The sequence below is a fragment of the Gorilla gorilla genome, chromosome 3, assembly GCF_029281585.2.
Source record: "Gorilla gorilla gorilla isolate KB3781 chromosome 3, NHGRI_mGorGor1-v2.1_pri, whole genome shotgun sequence".
Lineage (NCBI taxonomy): Eukaryota > Metazoa > Chordata > Mammalia > Primates > Hominidae > Gorilla > Gorilla gorilla.
In genome coordinates, this window is record NC_073227.2 from 11,783,641 (window position 1) to 11,811,432 (window position 27,792).

The 27,792-nt window shown below is 53.4% G+C and overlaps 1 protein-coding gene across 3 annotated transcripts in view; it reads left to right on the forward strand.

Moving 5' to 3' along the window:
- Nucleotides 1-27,792, forward strand: part of HTT (huntingtin) — a 167,111-nt gene extending 139,319 nt beyond the window's left edge. For all 3 annotated transcript variants that reach the window (XM_031010011.3, XM_055384412.2, XM_063705026.1), the window contains 20 exons: nucleotides 47-260; nucleotides 682-827; nucleotides 2,080-2,257; nucleotides 3,237-3,338; nucleotides 5,590-5,777; nucleotides 8,027-8,153; nucleotides 10,226-10,326; nucleotides 11,244-11,398; nucleotides 11,830-11,969; nucleotides 13,498-13,580; nucleotides 16,080-16,210; nucleotides 16,345-16,474; nucleotides 17,050-17,205; nucleotides 20,304-20,494; nucleotides 22,408-22,522; nucleotides 22,689-22,902; nucleotides 23,276-23,381; nucleotides 25,519-25,681; nucleotides 25,890-26,050; nucleotides 26,979-27,792. In XM_031010011.3, coding sequence (XP_030865871.3) covers nucleotides 47-260; nucleotides 682-827; nucleotides 2,080-2,257; nucleotides 3,237-3,338; nucleotides 5,590-5,777; nucleotides 8,027-8,153; nucleotides 10,226-10,326; nucleotides 11,244-11,398; nucleotides 11,830-11,969; nucleotides 13,498-13,580; nucleotides 16,080-16,210; nucleotides 16,345-16,474; nucleotides 17,050-17,205; nucleotides 20,304-20,494; nucleotides 22,408-22,522; nucleotides 22,689-22,902; nucleotides 23,276-23,381; nucleotides 25,519-25,681; nucleotides 25,890-26,050; nucleotides 26,979-27,192 — 3,015 coding nt within the window. In that variant the 3' untranslated portion in view covers nucleotides 27,193-27,792. The remainder of the gene's footprint in view (nucleotides 1-46; nucleotides 261-681; nucleotides 828-2,079; nucleotides 2,258-3,236; nucleotides 3,339-5,589; nucleotides 5,778-8,026; nucleotides 8,154-10,225; nucleotides 10,327-11,243; nucleotides 11,399-11,829; nucleotides 11,970-13,497; nucleotides 13,581-16,079; nucleotides 16,211-16,344; nucleotides 16,475-17,049; nucleotides 17,206-20,303; nucleotides 20,495-22,407; nucleotides 22,523-22,688; nucleotides 22,903-23,275; nucleotides 23,382-25,518; nucleotides 25,682-25,889; nucleotides 26,051-26,978) is intronic.

Here is a 27,792-nt window from a genome sequence, read left to right on the forward strand (position 1 = left end):
ATAATCTGTTGCTATTGTTTGTTAACCTTTAATGCTCTGATTTCAGGAGTTCAACCTAAGCCTGCTAGCTCCATGCTTAAGCCTAGGGATGAGTGAAATTTCTGGTGGCCAGAAGAGTGCCCTTTTTGAAGCAGCCCGTGAGGTGACTCTGGCCCGTGTGAGCGGCACCGTGCAGCAGCTCCCTGCTGTCCATCACGTCTTCCAGCCCGAGCTGCCTGCAGAGCCGGCGGCCTACTTGAGCAAGTTGAATGATCTATTTGGTAATTAAAATTAAAATTTATCTTATTTTTAAAAAGCATTCCAGGGCCAGTATAGTACTTTGCACCAAGTAAATGTACAATAAAGGCAGTAGATCTAATACATTGAAAGCGTTTACAGAGGTAGCTAAAGAGCAGCATGGGTGTCCTCAGCTCAGAATTTCTTCCTGTGTGTTTGCCACTTTGCCATTCATTGACATGGTCATGGACATAGGGCTCTAAGCCCTTGAGGAAGGCTGGGCCAGACCTCAGGGGAGATGCAGCCCCAAACCACGTGCAGTCGTGTGGACGGATGTGTAGATGTGCCACTGAGGAACAATGTCTTGAGCTTTCATCAGATTCTCAGAGAATTGCTTGACTGCCTTTCGAAGATGATGCATCTGTGCTCACGTTTGCACCCACCCACAAGGGCCTTCTGTTTCAGGGGATGCTGCACTGTATCAGTCCCTGCCCACTCTGGCCCGGGCCCTGGCACAGTACCTGGTGGTGGTCTCCAAACTGCCCAGTCATTTGCACCTTCCTCCTGAGAAAGAGAAGGACATCGTGAAATTCGTGGTGGCAACCCTTGAGGTAAGAGGCAGCTCGGGAGCTCAGTGTTGCTGTGGGGAGGGGGCATAGGGCTGACACTGAAGAGGGTAAAGCAGTTTTATTTGAAAAGCAAGATCTCTGACCAGTCCAGTCACTCTTCCATCTCAGCCTGGCAGTAAGTCTTGTCACCGTCAAGTTATTGTAGCCATCCTTCACCCTCACCTCGCCACTCCTCATGGTGGCCTGTGAGGTCAGCCAGGTCCCCTTCTCATCTGCACCTACCATGTTCTGTGGATCCTAATTTTAGAGACATGAAAAATAATCATCTGGAAGTACTTTATGTCTTAAGTTGGCCTGGACATGTCAGCCAAGGAATACTTGGTTTGCGTTAGTGCTTGTAATTCGCCCCCAGGATGTGTACACGTTCTGGATGCATTAAAGTCTGGCCTGTATCCTTAAAGGGCCATCGCTGTGCTGCCTGCCCTCAGCAAGGACACACTTTGCAGACCCACAGAGGCTCCGCCTCCACCTCACACCAAAGAAAGGGAGGAGTCCAAAGGGCATCAGTGCCATTACTCACAAAATGATAAATACACCCTTATTCTGAACCACGTGGAGTCATATGGTTTGTGATCCCTGTCCTTCAGGTTTCAGCTTAGTGGGGAAGTGGGAAAGTCAGCATGTGATCACAGCACAGGGTGATTGCTGCTGATTATATTATGTGCCTGCTGTGTGCAGGATGAAATACTTTATATGCATCATCTTATTTGACTCTCACAACCCCCTGTGAGATAGGCTCTGTTACTCCCATTTGACAGGTGAGGAAAGCAAGGCTTAGAGAATTTCAGTGACTTGCCCAGGTCCTCTGAGCTAGGAAGTAGCCATTCTGACATTTGAACCCAAGGCCTGCTATCCCTAGAACCCACGCTCTCAAATTCAACCTCTGAGGCTATGACAGAGGCAAGCCCCGGTGCTGTGGGAGCCCCAAGGAAGAGCCTCTGGCCTGGTGGCCACGTAGCCCAGGAGAGATTTCTACAGGAGCCCACAGCGCTGAAGGAGAGAGAGGCAGCAGAGTAAGGGGGCTTTCTGGCAGAGAAGGGACAGGCACTTTGGGGAATAGGTGGGTCAGGACTGAATGTAATGGAGCCATGTCAGAGCTGTCCTTCTGGAAGGGCAAGGGCACCTGGACGCGCTGCCCCTCAGTGCTTTGGACGGTTCCACAACTGTGATTCACACGGCCTCCCCAAACGAAGGTACACGAGTGGGCATTCTGTGACTCAGTACTTCCCTTTAGGCCCTGTCCTGGCATTTGATCCATGAGCAGATCCCGCTGAGTCTGGATCTCCAGGCAGGGCTGGACTGCTGCTGCCTGGCCCTGCAGCTGCCTGGCCTCTGGAGCGTGGTCTCCTCCACAGAGTTTGTGACCCACGCCTGCTCCCTCATCCACTGTGTGCACTTCATCCTGGAGGCCGGTGAGTCCCTGTCCGTGAACGGTGGGTTCCTATCGTAGTTCCTGTCTGCTTCACCATGTTTTTATTTTGTGCTGCCTGTTTGCCAGGTACTAAGCTAGGAATTGGGGATGGAGAGGTAGATAAAATATGCATCAGGAAGGGCTGGGCCCCATCTCTTACTCTCCAATATATTGGAGTCTACACTGGAATTTAACTGGAATTTGCTTTTTTAGTCATTTTATTTAGATTTTGAAGTTTCAGCTTTCATCAAAAATACTTCTAAACTTTATGTCTCTGTGATCTTTGGTCTTAGCTGTTTTATGTATTTAGTCTTATATGATCATAAGATTAATAAGATTACATTCAGAAGATTATTTGTTTTCTATTAGAGTTAAAATGTTTGTTTCTATACTGCATTGTAATATTAACATACTGTAAAATAAAAGTGGCTTATTGTTTTCAAGGAACAGTATCCTCAACAAGGGTCATTAGCCACAATTTTTAAAAAATTGGACATCATAGTTTACATGTTAGAGGGCGTTTTGAAGCTTTGTATTTTTAAATTAAATGTTATAGAGTGATGTTTTCATGTTTCATAATTGTTTTCGTCTGTGCATTTGTAGCCAACTTGAAAACAAAGATCCAGGGATTAATACTTAAAAGCCAGACTTCTTGGAGGTTATAGTGATGATTTTGATAGTAATGAATCTTGAGCCGTCTCATAATAACCTCAGGGTGAGAGATGGCCAACAGGAGACAGTCGAGGGACTTAGAAATCTGAGTGAAATCTGAAGTACAAATCTTCAGACATATACCACTAACCAAGAGATTGGTACCTCAGTCTAGTGTTGTCTGTTTGTCTAAAATTGGTTCTAAGGAATCTAGGCTAGTCTGTCTATCCCTTTCAACTTTTGTGAGGCTGCACAAATGTAAAATTTTGAATAAAAAGCACTGATGGAAGTGTGTAGAAATTCTTCTGTTTGTTCTGTTGTAATTTTAGTTGCAGTGCAGCCTGGAGAGCAGCTTCTTAGTCCAGAAAGAAGGACGAATACCCCAAAAGCCATCAGAGAGGAGGAGGAGGAAGTAGATCCGAACACACACAGTAAGTCTCAGGACCCATTTTTTCTTACATGTTGTTCCTCCAGGACTTAAAAATCATTCACAGAGACGTGCACCGCGGTGAGTGTGGGCTCCTGGAAGCGCACCGTAGCTCGGCTGTGTCCCGCTGCTCCTCCCTCGCTGTCAGGGAGGCTGTAGTCCATTGCTTTGCCAGCTCTTTTGTTTCCGAGTGAACACCTTATCCGTACACATGCGGCTGTCTCTGACCCTACAGACCAGCTGGGATGCCACTGGGGGAGCGCTCCCTTCCCCCCGCACTTCCCACACTCTGCAGTTACTCTGAGATCCTTGAGGGCAGGGAACAGGTTTGTCTTCTTTGTGTTCTCAGAAATTAATGCTCGGCCTCTGGTCAGCAAGCAACAACCTTTTGTTGAGTGATAATGAATAAATAAATGTTTCCCACATGAGTATTCAGGAACCTCAGTGTCAGGTTCAGCCATCTGTTTTGGTGGATATTTAAAAGAAAATTCCGCTTTTCCTACAGAAAAAAAAAAAAAAATCCAAATCCCAGTGATTTAAGCCAGTTATAGATTTAGACATATACTATGGCTTTTCATGCACTTTCCTCCCAATTCTAGAGTAGGTATTTTACTAGGAAAATGGTGGCAGTGCCTGTTGGGAGGAAAATTCTTTGGCCAAGTGTCTTTTGTTCTTGCCAGGGCCCCTAGGCTGCTGGGGCTGCTTCAGCTTCTTTAGCCCAGTGTCTGGTGGGGAATGCCCCCTGTTGCCTGTCCCGCAGAGGTGGGGGTGCCTCACCTGGAGCCTGTCCACACATTTTACACAGCACCCTTACCTGGAGCATCAGGCATCTTTTCCATGCTCTGTGGCTCAGGAAACACGCCTTTGCAATCATGAGTGCACCAGTGCTTTTGGGCTTTTTCTCCCAGCTTTTGTGCAATCCTAGTTGTGGATGGAGTTTTCCTGTCTTTAGTCTTCTGCATAGTACTTTTCTCTTCCGGTTCCCGGTTCAAGGTTTTGTAATGAGAGAATGACCCAGAAGCAATGGCATTTTAATGCACAGCCAAGGACTTCTCTGAATTTTTATCTCAAACCTCTGTGGGTCCTTCAGGCTTCAGTTTGTGATTTCATGATTTCTTGTTGCTACCTAAGGAATATGAAAACACCCACCTCCCTACTCTGCATCTTCCAGCCGAGTGGCACCTCAGGCTGTGGATCCCGTGCTTCTGTGGTGAGGATAAGAATAGTGCCAACCGTGTGGATTGAAATCAATCAGTTAATCCCTCCATGTAAAGCACCTGGAACGGATGACAGTCTTGTTATGAATACTCAACAAATGCTATCATGATTTTTAGTTAATTTCCATTGCTTTAAAACAGTTGAGACATCGCGGGGGTTAGAGTTAGAGCAGCGGGCCCTGAAGTGTGTTCTGTTTGGGTGAAGATGATTGTGCTTATTCCCCATGGCCCTCTTTAGGCCAGAGTGGGAAGCTTGCTTTGTTTTTTTAATTACCTCGATAGGACGTTACTTCCTAAAGGTCATCCAGTAAATATTAATAAAGCCAACTCGTTAGCGTGGGGCTTAATTGCTTAAGTCCAATGAGAAGTCATTCTGTATCCTAGGAAGTTGCCCAAACTGTAGAATCTCGTGGCCTGTGGGTAATAGCCACTTAGTACACATCCACTGACTCAACAAATCATATTTTAGTAGGTATGATATTCTAGACTCAAGACACCATGCTGTGGATCTTCCCAAGGGTGTGAAGTGTCCTCAGCGTCTGCCTTGGGAGTTTCCATGCCCATCAGAACCATGCCCCAAGCCCCTCAAGCACTCTGATCTAGGAAAGCCAGTGAAGCAAGGATGACAACATGGCCCTTTGATACTAGCTGAGGGACAGACACAGGTCCTGGGAGACCAGAGAAAGACGAGGGGCAGAGGAGGTGTCCTAAAGGAAGTCTGAGGCTGAGGAGCCACAGGATGGCTTCCAGCTGTCACAGGCTGCTGCTGGCCTTATCACAGAGAGTGGGCCAGAGGGCTGGGAACCAAGGCCAGAGCTCAGGTTCAGGAACATTCCAGCAATCCCAGCAGAAAATGGGGAGAATTGTATGGTATAGGCGGATATGAAGGAGGTAGAATCTGCAGGCCTTCAGTGGCCAACTCAGTCTAAGTGGATTCCACAATTACAGCTTGAGCAGCTGGTTGTAGGTCATGGTTTCTACACTGGGCATATAGGATGTGTTTTTTAAAAAGTCCTCTCTTAACTGTTGCTTGTTTAGATCCTAAGTATATCACCGCAGCCTGTGAGATGGTGGCAGAAATGGTGGAGTCTCTGCAGTCGGTGTTGGCCTTGGGTCATAAAAGGAATAGTGGCGTGCCGGCGTTTCTCACGCCAGTGCTCAGGAACATCATCATCAGCCTGGCCCGCCTGCCCCTTGTCAACAGCTACACACGTGTGCCCCCACTGGTGAGTCCGCTTGTTCCTTGCAGAAGACCAAGTACGGTGAAAGGCTGACCAGTAAGCCCTGGGCTGGGCACACGTGAGAGGGCGGGACAGAATCCCCGCAGCCCAGAGGCTGCCTGCTGTGGTTCTGGTGCCCACTGTGGTTCTGGTGCCAGGCTGCTTTCCTCAGGCACCACGTGTGGAGGTCGCTAGTAGAAATACTGGGTTTTCTAAAATGAACTGAGGCCCTACCTACATCCCTAAGAGATTAGTGTTAGACCTGATTCTAGAGCAACTAGACCACTTTGCTTAATAGCAGACCAGAAACCACACCCCCTCGAGTGAGTAAGATTTTCCTTTGGAGATAATTCATGTTTTTCTACACAGTTTTGCGGTTGTCTTCAGAATTGGTTTAAAGTAGGTGTTATTGCCAGGCGCAGTAGCTCATGCCTGTAATCCCAGCACTTTGGGAAGCCAAGGTGGGTGGATCACTTGAGGTCAGGAGTTCGAGACCAGCCTGGCCAACATGGTGAAAACCCATCTCTACTAAAAATATAAAAATTAGCCAGGTGTGGTGGTATACGCCTGTAATCCCAGCTACTCAGGAGACTGAGACAGGAGAATCGCTTGAACCCAGGAGGCAAAGGTTGCAGTAAGCCGAGATCACGCCACTGCACTCTGGCCTGGGCAACGGAGCAAGACTCCGTCTCAAAAAAAAAAAAAAGGTAGGTGTTATTGATCAGAACCCTTGTTTCAGATAACATGAGGAGCTTAGCTTGAGGAGAGTGAGGGTTGATGGAGGGGGACTGACTTCTGCCCAGTGAAATGGCATCATCTCCCACCAGCCCGCTGAAATAAGATGATGGGACCTGTTCCTTAGGGCCTGCAGCATCCTCAGGCAGGAAAGAAAGGCCGACCTGGCAGGGTGTGAGCCAGCAGGTGTAGGTCAGGGAGAATGGAGCCAGGTCCCAGGGAAGAGGCTTGTGGCTGCCTGAGAAGGGTGCGTGCCTGCCTGTGTGTGTGTGTGCACGTGTGTGTGCACGTGTGTGTTTGTATGCTGGAGAGTCTAGGGAGGCTTGCTCCAAGGACACAGTATTGTTTGATCCTGAGAGATGAGGATTCTGCCGCAGGGAATGAAGGTATTCCAGATGGCGGGCTCATTCCGAAGAAGAGGCCAGTGCCTGCCGGTGCTGGAAGCAGTTGCAGAACAGGGAGTTGTAGGCTTTCCTGGGAAGAGAGCAGCAGGAGTGCTGGAGAAGCAGGCCACCCTTGCTGCATGGGGTTGCTCTCGGCCGTACTCTTGGTGCACAGCAAGTCACTGTGGGTTCATTAGCATCTGGTTATGAGACAGTAACTGCTCCTTTGGAGGGGCTCGTGGATACCATGCAGGAGGGCACAGTCTTGAGGTCATGCCGTCCAGAGCACACCTGAGGATATGCCAGGATGGACTGCAGGCTGTAGATAAAATTCCTCCAGCAAGCTCTTCACTGGCATTGAGGAGTTCCCTGAGTGCGGTCATCTGGAAGGCAGCTGTGACAGGCACTGCAGTCTCCCCCTGGGCGGGTACCAGAGAGGAGCATAGGGGAGCATAACCGATTTAAAGAGGGGGCTTTCCTGTGGTGAGGTAAGAGATTAGCTGGTTATTATCATAGAGCCCCCTCTGCCTTTGTGCAGATGGGCTGTGGGAATCCTGGGGTTCCGTTGGGTCCTTTGTCACCTCACTGAAGGCATGTAAGCTGAGCTGGCCAGACCGTGAGCTGATCCTGCCACTTGAACAGCATCAAGCCTGCCTCTGGATTCTTCTGTGCATGGCGCTTGTCTGAGCACCTCATGCACAGAGAACTGGACTTCAGAGTTTACAGAAATAAGCTGTATGGTTCATTTTCATGCCTGCTTGCTAATAAACATATCTGAGCTGAACCTCATTGAACGCCTGCCTTTATTCTAACACACCATCTGCTGTTTGTGGGCGAGGGGTGCTGTCTCTAACTCCTGCCTGCTTCTCCCAGCACTCCCTGAGTGGGGTGTGCCAGCAGCCTCAGGATGAGGACAGGAAGTGGGAGGGCAGAGCAGATTTGGGAGGGCCACTTGATGGGGAAGGAAGTCCCAGGAAGCAGTTGGAGCTGTTTTCTGGGGGAGAAGGTGCCAGCTCTGGGACAGTGTTGGGGTAGTGAGGAGGGAGCCCAGTGGAGAGAAGTCGGGCTTCCTGCTTCCTCACAGTGTGTCTGTCCTGACTCAACTTGGATGATGTCACTTCCTTTTCATCTTCTCAGGTGTGGAAGCTTGGATGGTCACCCAAACCGGGAGGGGATTTTGGCACAGCATTCCCTGAGATCCCCGTGGAGTTCCTCCAGGAAAAGGAAGTCTTTAAGGAGTTCATCTACCGCATCAACACACTAGGTACTCTTGGGGTCTCTCCTTCAGGTCACCATTGTCAGACATCTACCGGGAGGAAATCCAGAGTCCCCAGTACTGGGATCTTCTCATTTGACTCCAGAAAAGATTTAAGCATGATAATAATACAAACCTGTGTGAATACATTTTGCAGTGTTGGCAAAACTCCTTTTATACTGAGAAAATAGATCCTGGTTCCTGTGTTTTGTGGCTTGAATCCCAGCTTTGTGTATTCCGGGCTTGTTTGAAGTCAGGAAAGGTTCATGTGTAATGGACAATGTGAGACCAAATTCTGCCTTAGATTTTGCATTTAGGCTAAACAGTGGCAGCACTTGTCTCAGAATGTTTTCTTGTGTTCACCAGTCTGATCCTGTTGTGTCTCAGTGGTCCATTTTCTCATATGGGAACAAGCAGACGGGAGCAGATGGAGTCAGGTCTCTTGGCACTCGCCTTCCCCAGAGCCTAGAGGCAGCATGGGGAGAAAGCAGGCTTGGGGCTCAGACAGTCCTGGTCTGCTTCCAGCCCTCCTACGTGAGCAGCGCAGGGCAAGTCCTTCTAACCTCTAGAGACCCTCAGTTTTGTCATATGTAAAATGGGGGTCATGTCTATTTCATAGAATTGTTGCAGATTTAGAAATTACATTTCTAAACAAATGTTACCCCTTATTTCTAAATAAGTGTCTAAATGAATAAGTCACCACTTTTGCCCCTATTTGATGGCAAGAGGTGTGACCTTGTGGTGGGACTGTAATCAGTCAGTTCTCAGTGACTATGCCCTGCTGTGGTGTTTCCTGGAATGTTCCTGTCTTGTCCTAGAAAGTCTGGCAGGGGCACCCTGACTCCACTGTCCAGTCCTCTCCCCAGTCCCTCGGGCTTCTGCAGATTTGAGGCTTGTTTGGATCCCAGAAGGTTGTGGCGGGAGACACCTTGCCTCTACTTTCCCCTTTATAATTCAATGTCCAAAGAGAGCCCTGAGCAGGAACCTCACGCCAGCTGCCTCACGGAGCTCCTCCTCTTCCTGGCTGTGAGGATCGGTATCAGTGGCCTCCTGCTCTCTCCCCCTTGCCTAACACGAGCTCCTTTGCTTACTTGGGTGCCCTTGCTCTTGAACTGCCCATCAGACATGCGTGACCCAAGACTGTGCTGCAGTCCTTGCCTTGTTTGTGCTCATTTTGCTCATTTTTTTCCCTGTAATGTAAATTGTTATATTTGTCTGTATCTGTGTCTGAATCAGTCCTGCACACTCTCCTTCTCTCTGTCTCTTGTTCTTTCTTTACCCAGTTTATCACGGGGACCCCGATGTCCATTGCTCTAGTTCTCCTGTCCTAAGCATCCCATCCCGTCTCTCTGGCCTTACCACAAGTGGCGTGGCTGCCTCAGACATCATGATGGGGATATGAAGCACAGCTATCAGAAACAACTTCGTTAGATACACTCGAATGCAGCTCATCAATAGGGATGGAGGGTCTATCGGATGTATTTTCACTGAATCCCTGTTCCTACCTTGATATACTCTTTTTGATCTATTCTTCTAGACAGGTCAGAGGAACCATTACTTTGACTTTTAAATTTTTAGCAGCTTTATTGAGGTAGAATTCACATACTACAGATTTCACCCACTCTAAGCAGACAGCTTGGTGGCCATTAGTTTTATCCACAGAGTTGTGCAGCCAGCTGCACAGTCTCAGGGCTGGACTCCAGGGAAGATTTTAGCCCATTTAGTGAGTGGGGCAGAGGTGGCCCTGGCCCTGCACGAGGTTGCCTGCATGGGCGTCCCTGCCCTGTCCCTGTGTCTGCTCCACTGGGGGTTGACCAGGCTGCCAGGGCCGACTTGGGCCTGTGCCACCTGCCTCTCATGTGTCTCGGACAGTGCAGCCGATGTCTATACTTCGGTTTCCTCGATGATGAAATGGAGGGGATAGTGTTCCCCGCATCATAGACCTGTGTGAGGTTTAAGGGACTCACTGCCCTTGGCGTGGAGCCTTCTCCAGAGGCCGTGCTGTGTCGGCGTAGCTGTCAGCTCTCCGTTACAGGCTTGAGAAGGCTTGACACTCTCTCATGTAACATTTATATTTCTAGGCTGGACCAGTCGTACTCAGTTTGAAGAAACTTGGGCCACCCTCCTTGGTGTCCTGGTGACGCAGCCCCTCGTGATGGAGCAGGAGGAGAGCCCACCAGAAGTAAGGCCACACCCCGTGCTGGTTGGCACATGGGCAGTTATGGCCGCTTGCAGGCCTTTGGTGGGGAATAAAATAAGGCAGCAAACTGGTGGTTTTTTTTTCTCTTACCTTATTTTTGAAAGAGTAGCCGAATGGTGTCTTGACTGATATTCCAGAGCAGGGACAAAGCCTGCTGAGGTCTGGGGGCTGCGATTACCAATGGCTGGAATGCATTTTATTACGGTGCATTCCATGTTAAGGATCAATACGATTGTGCCCTTTCTGGAAAATATCTTTTAGTTTATCAATATTCAGAGGAGTGTAGGTTGAATTAAAATGAAAAGGCACTTTATAAAGGCCATGAGTAGTACCTGGTTTCATTTTTCTAATGTCTTGCAGAGATTTTATTAGGCTTCTTGAAGTGTTCACGTACATTACGCTAACACGATATTAATAATAACTGTGCTCTGGTACAGCGGAGCCAGCAGAATGGGAAGTTGTGGAATGCAGGCCCTTGATTCTGATAGAAGGTGTGGTTTGAACTCACAGAAATGACAGTTTGGAGGGTAGACATATGTCACAAGTCATCAAGATTGTCTTTAAATTCATCCATAGAAGCTAACAGGTTGTCATAAGCAAGACCTGTAAAATGTATGAGGGAATTCAAAGATAATTTATTAAAAAGTAATTCATGTTTGGAGTTTTGTGCCCAAAGGAGTCCTTGATTTGAAAAATGGGCGTTTGTCCATCAGATTGTTTCAGGGCCTGTATGTGCAGAGGCCCTGCCTTGTGCCCCGTGAGCTCAGCCTGACAGAAATCCTTTGGTAGCACTTAAGGCTCTCTTCCTCCCATTGAGGCAGGGTAGACTCTGGGTTCTGCAGGCAGAGCTGGTTGTGGGTGTCTTGCTGCTCTTGTTGACATGTGGGCTATACTTCCAGGAAGACACAGAGAGGACCCAGATCAATGTCCTGGCCGTGCAGGCCATCACCTCACTGGTGCTCAGTGCAATGACTGTGCCTGTGGCCGGCAACCCAGCTGTAAGCTGCTTGGAGCAGCAGCCCCGGAACAAGCCTCTGAAAGCTCTCGACACCAGGTTTGCTCGAGTTCCCACGTGTCTCCGGGACATAGCAGGTGCTAGGAACAGTGGGTTCCCCGCTGAAGCGTCCGGCAGCTTCACCCAGGCCATTTTCCTTCGTTGCTAGAATTGAAAACACCATCCGTGTGGCCTGTGCAGGAGATGCAGACCCAAAGGTGGCCTCCTGATCAGTGAGGAGCTGGAAACGCGACAGGAACTGACGTGGGGTTATTGAGCATTTAGGGGAAGACGTTAGCAGAGCAAGAATGAGCAGGCAACTAGTAGAACACCCACTTAAGGGCTCACGGACAGGTGCTCACTTAGGAAGTGAGTTTCATTTGGTATTACACCAGGTTCCTTTAGGCAAAGCGGAGGGAAAGTTCTGGTGTTTTTCACTTGTGAGATTTTGAAGGAAACAAAACACTCTTTACCTTTTTTCTGAAATGTAGGTTTGGGAGGAAGCTGAGCATTATCAGAGGGATTGTGGAGCAAGAGATTCAAGCAATGGTTTCAAAGAGAGAGAATATTGCCACCCATCATTTATACCAGGCATGGGATCCTGTCCCTTCTCTGTCTCCGGCTACTACAGGTACCTGAGGGAAAGGGTGCGGGGCAGCGGTTGTACTTGGGCTAGAATGAGAGAAGACTGGCATGCTCAGCACACCAGTGATGCAGGAAGACCTGAGTGTGGTCTGAGTTGGAGGCTGTGCTGCTAAATACGCTGCCCCTTTCATAAGCAGGAGTCTTAGTCAGGCCCAGGGAGGAAGTAAAATCTGGAAATGAATTAGAAGCATTATCTCCTGCCAGTCAAGATATGAGAAGCGAAAGAATTCTCACGGGCTGTAAGACCAGCAGGATTTAAAAGTTGAATTAGTTGCTTATGTTAAGAACTCAACTAAGTTCATCTACACAAGCTGAATCTCCAGCTTTTCCTAAGAAACCATGTGTGGCAGTGGCTGCAGGGCGGGGCACAGCTGGGCCTGAGCACCCCGCTCCCTGCACCTCTCCCCTCCCTGGGCCCTGTCACTGCCCACTCTCCCACCAAGCCTTCCGGTTGTGTGCCTGCCCTATCACAGGCATCGGAGCTTGCCACCTGGTTTAAAAGAAGAGAGTTGTGTGGGGATTTGGGATGCATGTTTTTCACTCAACAGTATTTTAGCATAGAGCTTTGTGATTCCGTAGTTATTTAGGAGTTTAAGCACCTTGAAGGCTTTAATTGCAGAAAGTTCTATGTGGATGCGCAGTGTGTTATACGCAGTGTCTATGAGACTCAAATGTTTATTAGGGCGTTGAAATAAACTGAGCACTTGGAGGGCCATGGATCCAGCCTTCAAGGAACTCATAGGTCAGGAGGACCCAGGAGCAATGACCTGTCATAGAAGGCAGAAAAGAGGGGCACAGAGGTGGGTGGGAGGCATACACAGGCAGCTCCTGGAGCTCCAAGGGGAGCAAGTGCTTCCAGGGAAGGGGCTGTGGAGGCCCCTTTGGAGGAGGCAAGTTGATCTGGGGTCTGGCAGAGGGTTAGCTGGGGACATTTAGCTGGAGGCTGGTGCCCGGGAATTGGGGGGATGCCCAGCAGAAAGACATGAGGAGGTTGTTTGGCCTGGGGCGTGGGGGGTGTGAAAGGTCAAGTGGGGGCATTATCCTGCTCCCGCTCCTGCCGGCTGTATCTGGTCAGCCTGGGCACTGGGGTGGGGTTCTGGAAGGCACTGTTCACCAAAATGCTTATCTGGGTCCCCCAGAGAGCTTGCCTGCCTGGACTGTCGGCTCGCCTGCAACTGCTGACTCCTAAGCTTTTGCAGCTCAGCCCACAACCAGTTCCTACTCACAGAGGTGGGAGCTGAGGGGTGACAGGTGAATGCTGCAGTCTTATTTGTCATAGAGAAAAAGTGACAGAGTCCAGCTTGCCCACTGGCCCTGCCAGCTTAACTGGTTATAAAGTGACAAACCCCCGAGACCCGCAGGGCCCTGCACAACCTGGGCCCTCCTGCCGGTGGCGGCGAGGGCAGGTGGCTCACGGCTGGGTGCCTGTCTGGGCAGGAGCTGGGCTGGTACGGGGTGGGCCTGCGGCCCTGCCCCCCTGTGCAGATCAGGACTCAGGGTGCTGGTGTTCACAGGTGCCCTCATCAGCCACGAGAAGCTGCTGCTGCAGATCAACCCCGAGCGGGAGCTGGGGAGCATGAGCTACAAACTCGGCCAGGTCAGTCTTGCGCCCCCGCCGCCTGGCCTCTGTCCGTTTCTGTCCTCAGACTTTGGCGCTTGACACACCCAGGAGAAAAGCTCAGTGCACTTTTTAAATGAAAAGAAGTTTTCCTTTTTTTAAAAAAAAATTTAATGTTCATTGTTTTTATCTGTTTTATTCCTAGGTCCCGCAAGCAGAGGAAGCATTACTTTTGTTTTTATTTATGTTCTGTATTCCAGAGAGTAGTTAAGAGACCTCACATGTAGTGATAGAGATGTGTGTAAGAGACAGTGAGAGGGCGTGACTTGGACTTAAGCAAGGACTGTGAGACACAAAAAGGGGGGTGAGGACAGAGTGGAGTCAGCTGAAATGCTCAGGAGGAAGTAAACGCCATGAAGGGCCATGGTATGGGGGGGCCGCAGGCGTGGCCGTGAGTGTCCCTGGGGCCAGCTCTTGGGGGGCTCCCTGAGTGTCCCTGTCCCTGTGGCCAGTTCTGGGTGGGAGCCCAGTGTGCAGGCAGACAGCTCGGCCACTTCCTAGCAGGTCACATTGGTCTGTGCTTCTGTTTCCTCCTCAGATAAGTGAAGGGATTCAAGGGTCTGGGTGTGGTGGCTCACACCTGTAATCTATAACATTTCAGGAGGCTGAGGCAGGAGGCTTACCTGAGCTCAGGAGGTTGAGGCTGCAGTGAGCCATGATTGCACCACTGCACTCCAGCCTGGGCAACACGCCAGTACTCTGTCACTTAAAAAAAAATGTAAACAGAAACATAGGGCCATTTGCATATGATGGCACATGGCGTGGAGCCCTACAGGTGTATGCTGGGCGGGGCCCGGCTGTGCTGGCCGACTTGCACCTTTCCCTCCACCCCCGTGCTGTGTCTTTCGCTCACTGGGTTCCTGATTTAGTGAAACCAGTTGTGCAGGACAGTTCTCTTTGTAGCTTTTGTTTCTGGGGAAATGGGTCAGAATATGGTGTTTAGAAACACTTATGAGCTCTGAGAGTTTCCTCTTCTGAGTTCCTGGCCTGCAGCCTTCACAGCAGAAACCCTGTGATGTCACACGCCTGTTTCTGTTCCCTGCTCTCTGCCTGTACTGTCCTGTTTTGTGCCTGCCGGTTTCAGTGACAGGAAGCAGGGAGCTACTGGACCAGCCTGTATTTTTCTAGACATAGTTGGAAAAAGAAGTCCCACTCTTCTGTCCTTTCACCTTTGACAGATGTTTCCACCCCAAGATAAGTGAAAATGACCAATAGGATGCACTGTATTTTTCATGAAAGTGTTTCTGAAGGGCAGGCTGAGAGTGAGAGGCCTGGGGCTCACTGGGTGCCTCTGGCCTTGTCCTGGGCCCAGGGACACTGGTCTGTGCCCGAGGTATTCCCTATTCCCCCCACCCCGCTGCATTTGGCCACATCCTTCGATGTTTGCGTTGTGTCCAGCATCTGCAAACCGACTGTCATGGGATCATACTGGGGCTGAAGTACGGTCCCACCCCTGCCCTGTCTGGGGCTGAAGTACAGTGCCACCCCTGCCCTGTCTGGGGCTGAAGTACGGTCCCACCCCTGCCTTGTCTGGGGCTGAAGTACAGTGCCACCCCTGCCCTGTCTGGGGCTGAAGTACAGTGCCACCCCTGCCCTGTCTGGGGCTGAAGTATGGTCCCACCCCTGCCCTGTCTGGGGCTGAAGTACAGTGCCACCCCTGCCCTGTCTGGGGCTGAAGTACGGTCCCACCCCTGCCCTGTCTGGGGCTGAAGTACAGTGCCACCCCTGCCCTGTCTGGGATGTTCAGCCCCTAGATGCCACTGGACTGAGCCGCTGGGTCTGGGCGAGGGGAGTGCAGGGGCTGCTCCTTGGCCTGAGAGCTGTTCATACAGACTCCTCGCCCACTCCCTGCAGGGTGCTGGGTCCCAGGGGGGAAATGGCCCTTGATGCCAAGAACGTGAGTTGGAGCTAGTGCCAGTGATGATGGAGAACAGCTTTTTATGGGCACACAGCCCACAGCACTGTGCCAAGTGCTCGAGGCTTCCAGAGAACCAGGCAGAAAGGAGGACAGTCGAGGTGTGCTGACTGCGTGGTGGCTGCGTGATCTAGAGCGTGGGTCACAAAGGCGCGAGGGAGCTCTGGCCTGGGGTTTACCACAATGACTGCCAGTGAGGGAGACTGGAAAAGGAATCTCACGTATTGGTTCCGTGTTTTGGGGACTCCATTCAGATGTCACTTAGGAGTGAAAGCATCCCTTCGTAGAGCCTCTTTCTGTGTCACCCTCCTCAGCTGCTCCTGGGGTTGACTGGCCCCTGATTCATGCCTTTAGCATGTGCTGGAGCTTCCCAGCAGCTGTCCAGCCCCTGCCCCACCCTCTCTGTGGGCTCCCTTGCCCATAACCTGGGGTGTCTGAACGACCCTTGCTAAGGGGCAGACTGTTAGACGGTAGGCATGTGCTGAGTCCCAGGGGCCGCACCCACCCACCGGGAGCCTGGCACTGTGGCCGCAGCACTGAGCAGTGCCCCGTTTCTGTGGCAGGTGTCCATACACTCTGTGTGGCTGGGGAACAGCATCACACCCCTGAGGGAGGAGGAATGGGACGAGGAAGAGGAGGAGGAGGCCGACGCCCCTGCACCTTCGTCACCACCCACGTCTCCAGTCAACTCCAGGTTTTTTAATGGCCTTTTTCTTTTTTACAGAAATTTGAAATTTCTTATCAGTCATTTGATTTGTTTGAGGTGCTTCTTGAAATGAGCCTCTCATCTCATGTACTTGGAAAATACCCATCTCGCATATTCCACAGGAAACACCGGGCTGGAGTTGACATCCACTCCTGTTCGCAGTTTTTGCTTGAGTTGTACAGCCGCTGGATCCTGCCGTCCAGCTCAGCCAGGAGGACCCCGGCCATCCTGATCAGTGAGGTGGTCAGATCCGTAAGTGAGCCTTCCCATTCCCCTCACACCTGCACGTGCCACACGCGCCACATGCACCACACACACCACACACACCCCACACACACACCCCACACACATGCCACTTGCACACACACCCCACATGCACGCAACACACACACAGGCCACATGCACCATAGACACCACACACACACCACATGCACACACACACACCGCATGCACCATACACACAACACACACAGCACACATGCCACACTCACACGCCACACCACGTGCACCACACACATGCCACATGTACACACATGTATACACACACCCCACACCACACACACGCCACTCGCACACCATGCACACACACACACACCACATGTGCCACACGTACACCCCATACACACACCATACATGCACCACGTGTACCACACACCCACACAGACACACCACACGCATACACCACACACACACGCACACATGCGTCCCGCACAGTAATGTCTCTTGGGTGTAAGAACACGACTTGCCAGTAGTAGCGTTCTGGATGCGTTGCCTGGATTCTAACAGCGCGATTCTCCCGTTGCCCTCCTGGTTTTCCACATCTCCAGCTTCTAGTGGTCTCAGACTTGTTCACTGAGCGCAACCAGTTTGAGCTGATGTATGTGACGCTGACAGAACTGCGAAGGGTGCACCCTTCAGAAGACGAGATCCTCGCTCAGTACTTGGTGCCTGCCACCTGCAAGGCAGCTGCCGTCCTTGGGATGGTAAGTGACAGGTGGCACAGAGGTTCCTGTGCTGAAGCCACGGGGGCCCATCTGCCTTGGGACCTGGTGTTGGCCAGAGGTGCCGGGTGCGGCTGCCTCCTTCCAAGAGTTGACCCGAACCGGACTCCACGCCCACGTGAGCTGCAGTGCTTCTCAGATGGAGGGGGTTCAGCGACGGTCAGTGCCATTCACAGGTCACTGTGATGTGGGTCGTGGCGGCCAAGCCATGGTTTGGGGTCCCGTATCCCTGGGCTTGTGACATCATTGTAGTAGCCCATCCCCACAGAACCACGGTGTGTGGTGGCGCTGAGGCATCGCAGATGGTGGAAACGCGACTGGCTTCCCCATGCTCTGCCCTGAGGCCTGACTGCCTCACTCCCCTTCTCAGTTATGTTCCAGGCCCCCCGAGCTTTCTGGCTGGACAGCTTCTCTCCTGGGGGCCGTTTTGTCACAGTGACCCTGTGTTTCTAGTCCCAAATCTGGGTGCTATAGTCTCTTTTTAGCACGGTGGTTGTCTTAGTCTTTTTTGTCTGCTACCACAAGTTACCTTAGACTGGGTAATTTATAAACAGTGGAAATTTACTTCTCACCGTTCTGGGGGCTGGAAGTTCATGGTCAAGGTGCCAGCAGATTTGGTGTTTGGTGAGGGCCGCTCTCTGCTTCATAGATGGCATCTTCTCGCTGGGTCCTCACGGTGGAAGGAGTAAACAAGCTCCCTCAGGCCTTTTAGAAGGGCCCCAATCCACAAGGGCTCTCCCATCATGACCTCATCACCTCCCAAGGCCCCACCTTCTTGTACTGTGGCACTGCAAACTAGGTGTCAGTGTAGGAGTTTCAGGAGGGATACAAACATTCAGACCATCCCAGGGGTCAAGTGTTCATCCTCTTGAGTTCCTCCTTATTCTGCTTCTGGTTTATCAGGATTCAGCCAGTGCAGCATGGTACCTATATTCTGTGGCACATCACCACATGGTATTTGCCAAGTATCCATCACCTGTACACGTGAAATCATTGCCCGTGGGTCCCGACATCTGGCGAAGCATATTCAGGGATGTCAGAACTGTCAGAGCTGGCGCCTCTGGTTCCTTGTCATGTGGCATTACCTAGTAATCCATTTTATGATAGCAATGGAAACTCGTTTTTTCAACAAACACCTGAGTGGCTGCCGTGTGCCAGCCGTCTGGGGCCCTTGGTGAGAATGGCATGGTGGTGCCCATCCGGGCCTGCCTAGCCCGTGCTCTGGACGGGCTCCTGTCTGTCAGGAACGACAATGCTGTCATGACGGTGATGATTTTTTTTTTGCCATCACTCCAGCCGCTAACATTTGCGGAGCTCTTCCTCCTGCACCCCCACCTGACAAAGGCACCCCTAGGCGGCCAAGGTCAGAGGTTAGCTGGCTTGTCTAGGTCACACAAAATGCAGCAGAGGTTGAGGTGAGCCCATGTCCGTGACCTGGAGCCTGACTCCCTCTCTGCGAGTCTTGACTGCTCTTGCCTAGACTCTGTCCTCCCCGAGCCCAAACGCCAGTCATCTTCCCTTGTGGGTGGCCTTCAGCCTGGTGCCATGCTGGTGACTCAGCAGCCGTCCAGGGAGTGGAAACAATGAGTGTGTGGGTTCCCTGTGTGGGCATCTCTCTTCACGGCGAACACCCTCTGGGTGTTGCCCACACGATGTCAAGGCGGCTCTTGGAAGGGGTCCTTCTCCTTTGTGGGAAGTTTCAGCTGCTGGGCTAACTTGAATTGTAACTGTGGTTTTGTGCTCAGGCCCAGATCCCCCTAGGCAAGTGTTGTGCCATCAGTAATCAAATGAGAAATAATCATTTTGAAAAGCAGATCCTAAGGCAGGATGGTCATGGACGCTAACTCCCAGCTCTGTGTGCACTCATGCTTTCTGGAAGATGACCATCCTCTGTGAAGGTTTTCAGCGTGTCGTGCTTGGTACCCATGTATCCAGAGCATGTCGTTTTGAGGTATTTGCCCACGGTTGTGAAATCCCTGCCACCTGGGAGCAGGTCCTCGTGTGGGACTTTCAGAAGTGGGACCTGGCGCCGTGCGCAGTCCTTAGGGAGGTGCCGCGGGGCATTGTGCGCGTGAGGGGATAGCACAGGGTGAGGCGGGGGCCCAAGAAGGAAGTGATCCACAAAGAACAGCCTCCTCTTTTGGTCCTTGTTCCTGGGATGGGTGGGAGTGGCTTCTGTGTCTTCTGGTCATTTCCCCTGCGGAGAGGCTCCTACCACTGCCGAGAACCTCATCATTCCACAAAAACAAGAGGCCGCCTGGCCATCCAGCGCTCCGTGGGAATTCTGTGTCCCCATAGTCTTGGGCTGAAGGAGGGTGACATCCCTTGCTGACTTCTGCAGGGGTCTCCTCACTGTTAAAGAGCAGATTGAAAGTGAAGAACATGGGCTAAGTGTTTAGGTCGATATTTAACCCTGCTAGGTTTTGGATACTAAGTGAAATTGAGGCCATTTTGGTTGAAGTTGACAGAAACCACTATCAGGGATCCCCAAGACTACCCCCAGGCTTTTCTAGAAAGACTCTCAGCTAAGATGTGTTACGGTAAAAGCACACAAAACAAAATCAGCAAAGAAAATTAGCAAGGGCAGAGGACCATGGGGCGATGTCCCGAGGACACCAGGCTCGAGCTTCCAGAATCCTCTCCCAGCGGGGTCGTGCAGGACGCACTTAACTCCCCGCACAGTGAGCCGTGACAGCGCGTGTGCAGTGTCGTCGCCAGGAAAGCACACTAGAGACTCGGTGCCAGGGTTTTTACTGGGGGCTGGGCACATGGGCACCCTCTGCCTGCCTCGTGCCCAGACTCTGGCCTCCCAGAGGGAAGGCAAGTTCTCAGCACAAACCCTGGTGCCCACACAAGCAGCTGAGCACAGGGAGCCCCTCCTCAGTGAGGATGGTGGGCACCGTCCCAACACCAGCCAGGGGCCAGCCTTGCACACAGGCCTCTCAGGATGGTCTCCGGCCTGCTGTGTAGTCTCTTCTGCACACAAGCATGAGGGCAGCGCCCCCGCCTCGGCTGTGGGGAGGAGCCACTGGGACGTGAGCTCTGGTGGCATGCAGCAGCTTTTGTCTGTGTGTGCCTAGGACAAGGCCGTGGCGGAGCCTGTCAGCCGCCTGCTGGAGAGCACGCTCAGGAGCAGCCACCTGCCCAGCAGGGTCGGAGCCCTGCACGGTGTCCTCTATGTGCTGGAGTGCGACCTGCTGGACGACACTGCCAAGCAGCTCATCCCAGTCATCAGCGACTATCTCCTCTCCAACCTGAAAGGGATCGCCCAGTGAGTGGGAGCCTGGCTGGGGCTGGGGCGGGGGTCTCAGAATGAGCTGTGAAGGAAGCAGCGTCACCCTCTCCAAGTGCCCAGGCTCCTGGCCAGATGGCAGGCAGGTATCAGTGGGAACCCAGGTGGGCGCCATGGCTGAGGTCGGTGAGACGCAAGGGCACAGGTGCGTCCTAGAGGCTTCCTCGGGCACCTCCAGCGAGCTGGAGCTCTCGCCTCTGCTGCTGTCTCATGTGGCGCTTAGCACACTCCCCCACGTGCCCATTCCTGACTCTGCTCTCGAGGCCATTGGCTCTCATTCTCTGCTCCCAGAACCCTGTTATTACCCAGGCCAGCCTCCTCTCTGCACCTTCCCCGCCGTGGCCCAGCACCTCCCTCTTGTTTCCACTGTGATTCCGACCTCACCTTATCTTAAAGCTGCCGGGCGGCAGGTTCTGTACACATGTGTCCTTGACAAAGCACAGCTGGTGCCGCAACCCCTCAGCGAGCAAGTCAAGCTCTTCACAGCAATGTCTTACAAGCGCGGAGGGCTCTGTGACACCCTGGTCTCACCGCCACTCTCCCAAAGTCGCAGAGGCTTTAGCAGAGATGGGCCCAGCCTCTCTGAGTCATAGGCTCCTGCACACGGGAGCTGTCTTTAGAGGGAGGGTGGAATTTCATCAGCCACCCACATGGGGGAGTTGAGGGCAAGAATTAGGAGCAAAGATGGGAAGGGGTCTGGGAGGAATGGCCAGTGATCCCCTTTGACAAGTGGGCAGGAAATGGGGGCTAGGTCAAAGTTGAGTGAAAGACCTGGAGGGAGACGGGAAGGTCTCTGTAGGCACAGTTCAGACAGGAGGGAGGTGTGAGCCAGGGCACATGCCGGTGGCTGGCAGGATTTGGGACATGCTGGAGCAGGGACAGCGGCTCATCAGGGGCCATTGCCCTCATCCAGGCCAGAGTGTCACAAGCCCGTGGGGAGGCCCTTCTTGCCTGCCATCCTTGCTGGGCAGTGGGTGCTGTGGTAGCAGGACAGGCGGATGGCTGGTGACTGTCTCTGCATCCCTGGAGCCTGGCATAGGGCCAAGTCACACGGGACACAGGCCTGCAAATCAGGCACATATGTTGGTGCAGTGACGTGATTTTGGGGGGCAGCCCCAGACACAGGCCAGAGCCCTGCCTGTGCTGGTGTGTTGGGCTGTTCTATGGCTCTTGCTGTGGGCGTGGAGGACTCAGGGAAGGAGAGTTGAGGTGGTCCAGGAGTTGCGTTTGGGATGCAGAGAGCTTGTGGCATCCAGGTAGAAATGGTGCGTGGGGCTGACCTCAGCACCATGGGCAGAGGGGCCGTGTCACGTGCCTCCGAGGTGGAGGTGGGACCACGTGGTGACAGATATACGCATCACTGGGCACGTTTCTGTGGGTGTAGGGGGGCATCGTATTGGCTCCTCTGTTCACAGTGGCCACTCATTCAGTCCCTGGCTACCAGGTCCTCACTGTGCCATGGGGAAGGCCGGCGCTGTCGGGGGATCACAGAAGGCAGCACGTCATGATGGCATGTGCCATGAAGCAAAAGCACAGGGCACTCAGGAAATAGAGGGGACTGGCCTGGGGTGTGGGAATCTGGGGCCTCGTTGAGGGACAGAGAGAGGAAGTGTGTGGTGGCCAGCATGGAGGTGGCCACAGGGGAGGCTGAGTCAGGCCGAGAGGGCAGGGCGTGGGGGAGGTAGACGGGCTCAGCCACCCAGGGAGTGGTCAAGCAGAGGCTGAAGGGTCAGGCCAGGTTGCAGGGGCCTGGGGGAGCCATGCAGGGTAGACGCTCCCGGGAGCCAGCCTGGCCCATACCTCTACACTCCCGCGTGGGGCCGGACATGCTGTGAAGCCCTCTCCACGTTGGATGTGGGTGGCTGAGCCTGGCTGCTGTCTCCCATTTTCAGCTGCGTGAACATTCACAGCCAGCAGCACGTACTGGTCATGTGTGCCACTGCGTTTTACCTCATTGAGAACTATCCTCTGGACGTAGGGCCGGAATTTTCAGCATCAATAATACAGGTGAGTGGGCCCTGGCTGTCTTCCTCTGCACACGGGGAGTGGGCTTCCCTTCTCTTTTCCTTGCAGGATCATACCAGTGGGCCAGTTTTGACTTGGTGGGGAGGAGGCATGAACACCTGAGACTGTGCAGCGATTCTTTGACACAGAGGCCTTTCTCCCTGTGCAGATGTGTGGAGTGATGCTGTCTGGAAGTGAGGAGTCCACCCCCTCCATCATTTACCACTGTGCCCTCAGAGGCCTGGAGCGCCTCCTGCTCTCTGAGCAGCTCTCCCGCCTGGATGCAGAATCGCTGGTCAAGCTGAGTGTGGACAGAGTGAATGTGCACAGCCCGCACCGGGCCATGGCAGCTCTGGGCCTGATGCTCACCTGCATGTACACAGGTGAGCATGTACACGGTGCCCGTAAGGCCAGCCCAAGTCCTGTTCAAGGGAGGCAGCAGCATGCTCACTCAAGGGACCTAGACTAGGTGCCTTCTGATTTGACACTTCTGGTGTTGCCCCAAGCCGGCCCCATCACCTTGCAAGAAAGGCTCTGGAGCCCCCAGGGCTGGAGTACCTGGTCAGGGTTGACCGTCCCTGTGGTCACTCATCCCCTGTGGCTGAGCTGGGCTGGGTCCTGGGCTAGCAAGGGGCTGATATCACCTGCTTTCAGATCTTCTCCAGGGACTCACTGGACCCCTGTGTACAAAGGACTGTCTACAGAGCCTGTTGGGTTGTATGGAGGTAACCTTCGTACTGAACACTTTTGTTACAGGAAAGGAGAAAGTCAGTCCGGGTAGAACTTCAGACCCTAATCCTGCAGCGCCCGACAGCGAGTCAGTGATTGTTGCTATGGAGCGGGTATCTGTTCTTTTTGATAGGTAAGAAGCGAAGCCCCATCCCTCAGCCGTTAGCTTCCCTAGAACTTTGGCCTGAAGCTGTGCTTTTGTGTGTGTCTGCTGATCCCCAGGCGCTGTTGCTGGAGTCCTGCCATTGATTCCCCACCACAGCCTGACCATGGGCTGCCTTGGCTCAGGGTTCCACTGGCGAGCTGGCGGTCCTTGGACCCCAGCACTCAGGTGTAGCGTTGACCAGTTCCAAGGTTGTCCCAGTGCCTGCCCATCTCTCCTGAGGGCTCAGGGACAGTACCTGGCAGTTGAGGGTGTGGCAGGGGGCAGGAATGACCAGCCTCTGGGAGGGTGGGGCAGAAGCCTGTACAGTGAGGAGGAGCTGGCTCAGCCTGGCTGCCTATCGTGAGAGGGGAGCCCACGGGGCCGTGGGAGGGGGCCGTGGTGCCTGTGAGCAGGGTGAGGAGCAGCAGCAGGAGGATGAAGGTGGAACCCACACATGCATCTTTGAGACCCGTGTGGTCAGTGGCTTCTGCCCCCCACCACCCCCCACTGCTGTGCGTGCATTTGTGTTTAGAATTGGCTTCGCTCACCTGCTCCGGAAGTGGGTTAGGAGCTTGGTAGGGCTTTTTCTCAAGGACAAGGGCCCTTGATTTGCTCTCAGGCCTCAGTCCTGGAGACATGGTGGATCTGGAGCCTTGTTGCACTGCCTTGCCTGTGCTCTCCAATCAGGGTGGCCAGTGGGGAGCCATTTGGCTTTTCTCAAGAACATACTCAGGTGGACCTTGCTCCACTGTTTGACCAGATGAGGTGTTCTGAACAGCCAAGCCTGTGCTGGTCTGTTTTCATGTTGATTTTTTTTTTTCTTTCCTTTTTGAGACGGAGTTTTTCCCTTGTCACCCAGGCTGGAGTGCAATGGCGTGACCTCGGCTCACTGCAACCTCCGCCTCCCGGGTTCAAGTGATTCTCCTGCCTCAGCCTCCCTAGTAGCTGGGATTACAGGCACGCACCACCACGCCCAGCTAATTTTTGTGTTTTTAGTAGAGATGGGGTTTCACCGTGTTAGCTGGGCTGGTCTCGAACTCCTGAACTCAAGTGATCCACCCTCCTTGGCCTCCCAAAGTGCTGGGATTGCAGGCGTGAGCCACTGCGCCCGGCCCCCATGTCGATTTTTAAATGCACCTCTGCATCATTCTTCCGTCCCCACATGCTCACTGAGCACCACTGCGACTGGCAGATGGGCACAGGGAGGCGCCACGACCAGTCCTGGCCTTCAAGGGGCTTGTGGTCTAGTGGGCCCAATGCTAGGTGGCGAGTGCTCCAGAGAGTGTGGTGCACGCCTTCCGCTTGACTGCTCTCCAGACGCCACAGGGAGGCACCTCGGAGCTGACCACAGATTTCTCTCTGTGGAGCAGTGTCTTCAGAGCGGCTGCCATGCCACTGCTGGGTGAGGGTCTGCGGGCGGGTAGAGCCAGGAGCACCTGTGAGGAAGTGCACTGCCATTTTCGTAGCTGCTTCCCGTGTGTCTCAGTTACACATGGCTGGCATGTGTGCACTGATGAGACGGGAACGTGATGGTTGCTTTTCAGCACTGAAAAGGATACTGCTCAGGGGGCGTGTTTCAGGATCTGGTGAGGGAAGAAGCAGCGAGAGCACAGATGGGGCCCTGTGTGGTAACAAGAAAAAAGTTCTGGTTGACAACAGTGCTACGAAGCGTTAGAACACATAGGGATGTTTGTGGAGCATTTGCATGTGGATAGCAGCAAAAACATAATGGGGACGGGTTCTTTTGTTATGATTTTTAAAAATCTCTTTTGTAACGTCCTTCCCGCTGCGCCGTTTCTGCATATTCCTTTACGTAGCTTTCAAAATCCTCTTAGGATTTCTGGTCCCTACAGGGCGTGGGAGCCCAGGGCCTGTGCCGAGCAGCCTGTCTCCACGAGCTGGACAGAGGAAGGGCTGGGGTTTTGCCTTTTTAGTCTCAAAATTCATACTCCAGTTGCTTAGGCTCTGACTTTCCCCACTTGGAAAGTCCCTCACGGCCGAGGGTCCCTCCCAGCCCTGATTTCACGTCGGCATTTTCCCCAGTATTAGAGCCAAGGCCCTCCGCAGGCAGGTGGGGCAGCTGTGGGAGCTGGTGCCAGTCTCTGACCTGTGTCCCTCCTCCCAGGATCAGGAAAGGCTTTCCTTGTGAAGCCAGAGTGGTGGCCAGGATCCTGCCCCAGTTTCTAGACGACTTCTTCCCACCCCAGGACATCATGAACAAAGTCATCGGAGAGTTTCTGTCCAACCAGCAGCCATACCCCCAGTTCATGGCCACCGTGGTGTATAAGGTGAGGTTGCATGTGCGATGGGGATGGAGTGGGAAAGCCTGGAGGTGGAGTTGTCTCCGACTTCCCAGCAGATTCACCAGCAGAGCCCAGCTCCTCCCCTTTAAAGCAGCAATGCCTCTGGCCCCCACCCCACCCCCACCACCCAGGCACAGCAGGTGCTTCCCGCCCCCCCAGCCCTGACACTCAGGCGCCTGCTTGCTCCTTGCAGGTGTTTCAGACTCTGCACAGCACCGGGCAGTCGTCCATGGTCCGGGACTGGGTCATGCTGTCCCTCTCCAACTTCACGCAGAGGACCCCGGTCGCCATGGCCACGTGGAGCCTCTCCTGCTTCTTCGTCAGCGCGTCCACCAGCCCGTGGGTTGCGGCGATGTATCCTCTCTGGGTCCCTGGTGCTGGCCCCGTTTCCCTCATCAACACCGAGGCTCATGTTTCATGATAAGGTTTTGAAACCTAACCTTTGCAAAAACCCCACAGATGCCAGGGTGACAGGCCCTCAGCCCCAGGGAAGTAAAATGCTGACAGGGATACAGAAAGGAGCACATCCAGACATTTGCTGACCAGGGCCTCTCAGAGGGGCCCGTGTGTGGCAGGAGGGTCGCAGCTGAGGGGCCTTTCTGTGGAGGGCCTGGGTGAGGGGAGCGAGGGTGGGCGGTGGTCTCTGCAGACGTCCCGCCCACTCGCGGGCTCTGTGTGGCTGGGCTTCTCCTGACACTGCTTCTCATTAGCTTTGGTCATTGTGCCTCGATCGCCCTCTTGGGGAAAGGCTTAAGTAAAGATCCAGTTCCCACCCCCAGATGCTGGCTGCCAGGAGTTTCCCTTTCCACAGCCCTTCCCCAAGACAGACCACAAGAGCCTCCAAGCAGCACAGTTGTCCTGGTGCTGACAGCACAGCCTTGCCCGGCGTGCCTGGCACGGCTCTGCCCTCACTGCATTGGAGCAGGGCTAGTGGAGGCCAGCAGAAGCACCGGCCACCAGCGCTGCACAGGAGCCAGGCCAGGTGAGTGCTGCTGAGTGGGCGCCCTGCCTGCAGGCCTCCTGCTTCCTTGGCCAGCTCTGCCCAGCTCACTTCTGCCCTGCTGGCCTTCCAGCAGGGCATCCAGCCAGCCAAGGGTTGCAGGAATGGAGGTGGAGGCGCTGCTGCAGCTGGAGGCATCCAGGTGGTCCTTCCGGGGCTCTGCTCGCTCTCCAGGCTCCCTGGACCCCTTTGTAGGCTGTTTCAGGAGAGGAGCTCCCAGGTGAGGACAGGGAGGCAGCATTCCCCTCATTTGCCGGCCTTTTTCCTTAACTCCTGCACCAGCCTCCCACATGTCATCAGCAGGATGGGCAAGCTGGAGCAGGTGGACGTGAACCTTTTCTGCCTGGTCGCCACAGACTTCTACAGACACCAGATAGAGGAGGAGCTCGACCGCAGGGCCTTCCAGTCTGTGCTTGAGGTGGTTGCAGCCCCAGGAAGCCCATATCACCGGCTGCTGACTTGTTTACGAAATGTCCACAAGGTCACCACCTGCTGAGCGCCATGGTGGGAGAGACTGTGAGGCGGCAGCTGGGGCCGGAGCCTTTGGAAGTCTGCGCCCTTGTGCCCTGCCTCCACCGAGCCAGCTTGGTCCCTATGGGCTTCCGCACATGCCGCGGGCGGCCAGGCAACGTGCGTGTCTCTGCCATGTGGCAGAAGTGCTCTTTGTGGCAGTGGCCAGGCAGGGAGTGTCTGCAGTCCTGGTGGGGCTGAGCCTGAGGCCTTCCAGAGAGCAGGAGCAGCTGTGCTGCACCCCATGTGGGTGACCAGGTCCTTTCTCCTGATAGTCACCTGCTGGTTGTTGCCAGGTTGCAGCTGCTCTTGCATCTGGGCCAGAAGTCCTCCCTCCTGCAGGCTGGCTGTTGGCCCCTCTGCTGTCCTGCAGTAGAAGGTGCCATGAGCAGGCTTTGGGAACACTGGCCTGGGTCTCCCTGGTGGGGTGTGCATGCCACGCCCCGTGTCTGGATGCACAGATGCCATGGCATGTGCTGGGCCAGTGGCTGGGGGTGCTAGACACCCAGCACCATTCTCCCTTCTCTCTTTTCTTCTCAGGATTTAAAATTTAATTATATCAGTAAAGAGATTAATTTTAACGTAA